The sequence below is a fragment of the Lycorma delicatula genome, chromosome 6 (genome assembly GCF_047948215.1).
Source record: "Lycorma delicatula isolate Av1 chromosome 6, ASM4794821v1, whole genome shotgun sequence".
Taxonomy (NCBI): domain Eukaryota; kingdom Metazoa; phylum Arthropoda; class Insecta; order Hemiptera; family Fulgoridae; genus Lycorma; species Lycorma delicatula.
The window spans coordinates 68,240,203-68,247,624 of NC_134460.1; the positions used below are offsets into that span (position 1 = coordinate 68,240,203).

The following is a 7,422-nucleotide window of genomic DNA, read 5'->3' on the forward strand; positions in this document are numbered from 1 at the left end:
TTTTCCTTTATACAACTCGTTAAATGCTTCCTTGGACTGACAAATTGCAATAGCCTCTACACTATCGAAGACGTTTACGATACCTTTGATGGCCTCGAAATGTTCATTGTAAAACAGTACAGCTTCAACCGCGTTCCCCATCGAGTTACCACTGGTTCTGAATGTAAAGGTATATTTTGCAGTTTTCCTTTATAGGCCTTATTGAGAGCAGGTGCTTTAGAAACACTTTCTTTGTTGATGAAATCAGTTTATTTACATTCTCAAACGTGGATGGTACTTCTTCAACGAGTCAATCTACTCCGTGAGCAAAGCAAGTCACATGAATCAAATTGGGATAAAATACTTGGAGAGCTTTGGCTGCCTTGATCGTATAAGGAGCAGCATTCGAGAGAAATATAAACACTCTTTCATCTGTAAAAGATTCAGGAAATATTTTTTTAATACCCTCATTTACAAATCTGGCGATCGTAGAATGATCTCTCTTTTCAAGGTCTTTGCAGACCATCAAATAGGAACAAGAGGGCTCTAGTTTTAATGCACCGACAATTAAATTTGTAATCTAACGGCCACAACTTTCGGTAGTTTCGTCAACTGAAATCCAAATAATGCTATCCTTGAGTTCACTGTGTATTTCTTCCAGAACATCTAGGTAAATTGTTGGTATGCAATTTGTATGTAATGTTGATTCGTCTGGTATATTCTATTCAAGCAATATTTTCGCATAAAATCTTTGATGGTAGGATTTGTAAGTTTGTGAAGAGGAATATTACTTGTAAGCATTGCTTCAAATAAATTCATGCTAAAGTGGTTTTTTGTTTACCTTTGGTACTGAAATCATTGCCGCTGTTATTAGTTGTTGTCGTGGGTCTTTCTTTTGCAATCCTGCGATATGAAGACTTGTCTTGACATGCTGGTCTATTTGAAACTTTTTTGTGCACGAATTATTTTTCTCGCAAACTCGACAATATAAAACATTTCCGTCGTATGTAAATGTTCCAGGATAGTCAGTTACCCTTCTTAATTGCGGTGTCAAGTTTGGGTTACGACTGTAGTCAGCAATCCACGAAAAGAGACCTTTTTTTCGAGAGGCATGGAATACATTAAACTTTGCACAAATAAATAAGAAACTAAACTGATACAATGAGCGCGTCAACAATAACATACGTAATTAAATTGCCTAGTGGAAGGGAAGTGCTACAGTAGGCGTGCGTGACACAGAACAGTATCATTCGTCCTTGTCTCGCGTGAGTCTGTGTTTTTCTTGGCCTCATAATAATATTATCCTACCAAAACAATAGACTCGGGGCTTCTAAGCGCGCTCTAAGAGCCGTGCGGCTAATAGGTTTGGCCGGCTACAACGTAACATTTCATTTATTAACGTAGATTTTCATTCATTAACCTTGCCGAAAAATATTGTAAATATAGCTAAAATATACATCATCAGTAGCTTTTAAGGAAAATATGTAATACCCTGTGAGAATGGGCTTAATACGTAAATGCATATAATCCGGTCTCTAATGATAAACAATGTGGGCTAATACAAGCACAAGCGCGCACGCACACAAACAAACAAAGAGTTAAGGATTTTGGTTTGAATTTAAAAAATGACTTTTCATTATCAATACACAGAATAGAAAGAACATGGAAAGTCACCAAAATACACTCATAATTGGCATTGTATAATTAAAGAACAACAATCTCAAATCATAAGCTTGTCATTATTTTATAACAAAAATTAATAAAGTTCAATCCTTAAGAAATGGTGAGAAATAGAAACCTTTATATAGTAAAAATTCCTGAATGAAAAATTGAAAAATAGCAAAAAAAATTGGAAAATCGTAAAGGAAGTGGTTCAGTCGCCCATAATCAAAAAACGTAATACTGTAGCACACCTTTATATATTATTTCACTCCTATTTTATTTTAATTAACAAAAGAATACTACGGTCTACAAGGTGTTCGAGTTACTGACAGAGACAGATCACATAATAGAGCAAAGCCTGGAAACTTAATCCAGAGAAATAAATTTTATTAAAGGTACATCTGCGTTAGTTGGCTTTACTTAAAAGATTTTTCACAACATATAGGAAAGAATCCACAAAATATTTAATAAATACATAACCTTTATTTAAGAACAATAGAAAAGAAGGATGAAAGAAATCATGGATAAAAATTACATATTGCCTTCCGTATAATAATAAAATAAAAAATACAACTATAATTTTATCTTTTAGAAAATTGGCTTATGTTCTTGAAAATGCTAAAGAAAAAACTGAGCCGTTAAAGGAGCGGAAATTAATAAATCAATTGTGAAGAAAATAACTGGATTACAGGATACGTAAATCAAACTAATTCAGTCAGTTACCAATATATTTCACTTAATTATAACTGTTGTTAATGGTTAGTAATATAATAATATTACCTTTTGTTAAGCCTTTATTTTAAAATTTATTTAATAAATACTTTAGTATTTTAGTTTTAAATGTCTGCAATCTAATTTAAGAATTAAGACTAGCAGCCTAGATAATTTTACGTTTACTGCTGTAATGTCGTTTTATAGGCGGGGGAATTTATGTGGCTAATTAGATGACTTTGAAATTAAATAGGTTTAACCGTTTGGTGTTATAAATTTGTCGAACGGCATTTTATTAATTTTATTGGGTTAAATGAGACTGGTACCAATGATGAAGGGTGGATGGTAAAAAGAGCTCAATTTTAACGATAACAAGTTACGCCTATTCTTATCAGTGGACAGTAAAAAGTGATTACCTTCAATAAACTAAATGGATTATATTTACTTAAATAATTGAGCCGTTAAATAAAGCTGTCTTATCTCAAACTGTCATTTTGCCAGTTTTACTTCTTTTGGCTCTTTATTAACATAATTTGATTTATTTTAACTACTCGATTACTTATAAAGTATAAATTAATTTTTAAAAATTTCGTTCCGGTCTCTTTTTCTTTTACCCGAGTATCAGGAGCTTTTCTTCCACTACGAAGTTTCGGTATCTCTCATTACGCTTTATTGTGTTCCTATGTATCCATCTCTTTTTAAATAATTTATCTCGTAAACCGAGCAGAGAATGTAGAAAATAGACGATTTCTTGAAAAAATTAAATAAGCTGAATAATTTAAAATTACAAATAAATAAAGTAAAGAATAATTTAAAAGAAGACTTAAAAATAGTAAAAGATGAAACGAGGAGTTAAAAATAGTGATTAAGGAAGATCTTGAAAAGCCTAAAATGAAGGAAGCGAATTCTAGAAGGAATCATAGTTTTCCTAGTATTTGAGTTAACTGGGAAGTCGTTCGTGGCATTGCATAAGGAAATAAAAACCATATTTGAACACTTGCATTCATCTAGACCAGGGGTGTCAAACTCGCGGCCCGAGATGAACATTTTTGCGGCCCAGTCAATGTATTCGACGCAAAGTAAAAATAAAATAGAAATGTGAATTAGAAACGAAACCAGCATATAAAATTATATTATACTTTATTTATAAACTATACGGATCATTTTAAATTGTACGCGCGAAAATGTAAAATTCTAATTGGCTGAAATGGAGTCCGTTTCACACTAAGCTATCAACGGCAAACTGCTACGCATCAGCTGATACACCTAACCTAATAAGACGTAGTTAAACATACGTTATCTTACAAGTGGGGATGAGTATTGCTTAATTTATATTACGCTTATTGATTTGTGCAGTTATTCTCTGCTTGGTAAGTTAATATTCAAGACAAAACATTGATATTGTAATTAAAATGTTTTATTATTTTCTGTTATCAATTGCTTATTTATTTCAGCCCTTTGTATTCAGTATGTCTAAATGGAAGCCAAGTGGTAGTAAAACTAAACGAAAAATCGCCGACGAACATCAAATATTCCAAGTAAAATGGGAATTGGAATATTTTTGCTGTGAAGTAAATGGTAAAATAATATGTTTGATTTGCAATAGTACCATTAATGTACTGAAGTTATATAATACTAAACGTCATTACAAAAAACATCAATCAAAATATGATAATTACGAAGGATTAATGAGACAAGAGAAGTTGAAAGAGCTCCAGTTCGGTATGAAAAAACAACAGTCAATATTTAGTAAAGTATTGCAAGAAAATGAAAAGCCGGTACATGCAATTTACGTCTTGTCCGAGTTGATAGCTAAACACTCGAAGCCTTTTACTGAAGGTGATTTCATCAAGAAATGTCTAATTAAAGCTGCAGAAATTGTTTGTCCTGAAAATTCGAAGGCTTTTCAAACGATTTCTTTGTCTCCAAATACAGTTGCGGAAAGAATTACCGACTTGGCCGACAATTAAAGTGATCAGATCAAAGCAAAATCATCTACTTTTGAAAGTTTTTCCATCGCCTGTGATGAGAGTACGGACACTGGTGGCATAGCTCAATTAGCTGTGTTTCTACGTGCTTGCGACAAGGATTTAACCATTTTTGAGGAATTATTGGAGCTAATACGAATGCATGGTTCTACTACAGGACATGATATATTTAATAGTGTTTTTGAACTTCTGCAAAAATACAATCTACCTCTGTCAAAATTAAATTCTGTAGCTACAGATGGCGCTCCTTCCATGACCGGAAAAAACAACGGCTTCATAGCATTACTACAACAAAAACTTAGTGAAATTCATGGATCAAAAATTCATCATACGCATTGCATTATACAGCAAGAAGTACTATGCACGAAGGTAATCAAAATGGAGAATGTTTCGTCGTATATAAAAAACGTTATAAATTTTATAAGATCACCAGGCTTAAATCAACGACAATTCACTGCTTTCTTAAGTGAATTAGATAGTACATATTCAGGTTTATCCTACTATAGCGAGGTACGTTGGTTATCTTGCTCCAAGGTTCTCAAACAATTCTGGGATTTGAAAGAAGAAATATGTAAGTTTTTACAAACTAAAAATCAAGATACAAGCTTGTTCTCCGATCAAATATTGTTGCAAGATTTATCTTTTATGGTTGATATAACCAAACACATTCGATTTAAATTTATTGTTACAAGGCAAGGATCAGATCATTACGAACATGTTTGACATAATTAAAGCATTCAAATGTAAACTATTTCTTTGGGAAAGGCAACTAAAAAATGAAGATTTAACGCACTTCCCAACGTGCAACAAGAACAAATCTAGTTTAGATGATACTGCATCGTATCAAAAATACGCAGAAAAAATTTCAAATCTTAGAACAGAATTTGAAACAAGGTTTAAGATTTTAATTCTTTGGAAGACAAATTTTGTTTGTTTTCTTCGATTTTCTCAATAAATATAGACTCAGTACCCAGTAATATGCAAATGGAAGTGATTGAGATTCAGTGCGACTCATATTTGAAGGCAAAATTCATTAAAGTGGGTGTGCCTGAATTTTACAAATATTTACCAGCAAGGTTTGAAAATACTCGAAAATTCGCATATGAAATTATTTCCATGTTTGGAAGTACTTATCAGTGCGAGCAATTATTTTCTGTTATGAATGGAAATAAATCTCCTGTCTGAAACTGTATTAATAACACTCACGTTGGGTCAATTTTGAAAGTAGTCTCGGCCAATAAAATTTCTCCCGAAATAGGAAAGATAGTAGCAGAGAAGAGATGTCAAGTATCAGGACGTAAACAATAATTTAACTTTATATATGTTTATTACAATGTACTATTCAAAATAAAATATTTGTTTCTATGAACATTGATTTTTTTTTTGCAGCCCGCCTAAGTTAAGCGTTGTTTATTTGGCCAAGTTAGCTTTTGAGTTTGACATCCCTGATCTAGACCATTTGCACAATATAAATTCGTCATGGAAATCTTACTTTCAGAAAGAGAAAAGTTCAGTCTTAACAAAGGAAAACTCTCTTCTAACAAAGAACTCTCACAAAATTTAACAAACGGCAATAATCATCTGATGATTTTGTTAGATTTAAAAACTTAGTTATTAAAGAAGATTTTTTCCAAATGTAAAAAACTCAAGGAACAAACTGTTTCCTTACTTACTAAAATTTAAAAAGCGAGGCTCCAAAGCCATTATAAAGAAGAAAAAGCTTATTATTGACGGCCAGGTCTTACACAGTGTATGACTTGTAATGTTCAAGACACATTGTATTGAATGTGTAAGACTCTAGGGGAACCGGCGAGAGGAATGAGATTTCGCTTGCTACCCGAAACAATCCACTTCCTGCGAAAAGTTATAAAAAAATAAAAAGGAAGGATATGGATTTTAGAGCAGGGAAGGAGTAGAGCTAACAACTGGCAAAGACTCGATGAGAATTCAAAAATATGGGAACGTTACTAGTAACTGGTCAGGATACGATCAGAGTTCAAGGTATAAATTAGTTCAAAGAATAGGTTACCTAATAATGCAGAGTAAAAAACGGGGAAAATCAGTATCCTGGTGTTTGGTTATAATTACACACAACTGTAAGACTAGTTACGAAATTTCGGAAGCAAGATTAGTTGAATTAAAGGGAGAACTGGAAAATATCAGATGGAAGATAAGAGGATTATTAGAAATGAAAGAAGAGGAAGAATCTTTATTGTCGCTTGAATTCTGGGAATGGATTAACTGTATACTTTAATGAAAAAAAGATATTAATAGGAGGTACAAAATTTATAAGAAATGCTTTTATTGATCTTGAATTAAAGGTCGAGTGATATTCACACTCTTTCGAACCTAGCAACTAAGAATAAGCATAATAATGTAAAACCTAACAGGAAAGTCGTCCTGATGCACCAACCATTGCATACGATTATTGCAAACTTTAATAAAAATATAGTTTTAAAAATGTACTCTATATTTTAATTAGATAGTTGGGAAACACACTTGATCAAAAATGAAGCTGAAACTTCATTTTTGAACAATAACAAAGAACAAATATCTAATAATCTTATTTAATTTTAAATTTATTATTAATTTTTTTCAAAAGTTTTCAAACATAACAGCATTAAACTGTCATCCCTTCCCTTAAATTTTATATTTTTTTTATTTTATAATTCCCTGAATAACATCAGGCATAATGAACAAAAATGAAAATAATCCTAGGAATCAAAGTAAACAACATAAAATCCATTTCAGTGAATTAACCAATAGTTGGACTATTACTCACGTTCGAATATCTCAAGCTTTGAATAAATGTCAACAGCTGAGAAACATATCAGCTCGTAGATCGTTTAATCAACGTGCTTAAAATAGTTAAACATGATAATATGTGAAGAGTTAAGATTAATCTCACCTCACATAAACTATCATCTTAATCTGATATTTGATTTGAGCTGCCGCGTCAAACAACAGATATGTAGCCTTATATTATGAACAAACAAAACAGGCCAGACAAGTAACATCGGTATGCTAATTAAGATTATCACAACCAACCCCGTAACAAATATTTTTATCTTAACCAGAATGT

At 32.1% G+C, this 7,422-nt stretch overlaps 1 protein-coding gene across 1 annotated transcript; it reads left to right on the forward strand.

Annotated features, from left to right (window-relative positions):
* Positions 1-4,478: 4,478 nt before the first annotated feature.
* LOC142326879 (general transcription factor II-I repeat domain-containing protein 2-like) lies at positions 4,479-5,063 on the forward strand. Its single transcript, XM_075369612.1, has one exon. It carries the CDS (start codon positions 4,479-4,481, stop codon positions 5,061-5,063), a length of 585 nt encoding a protein of 194 aa, XP_075225727.1.
* The last annotated feature ends 2,359 nt before the right edge of the window (positions 5,064-7,422 follow it).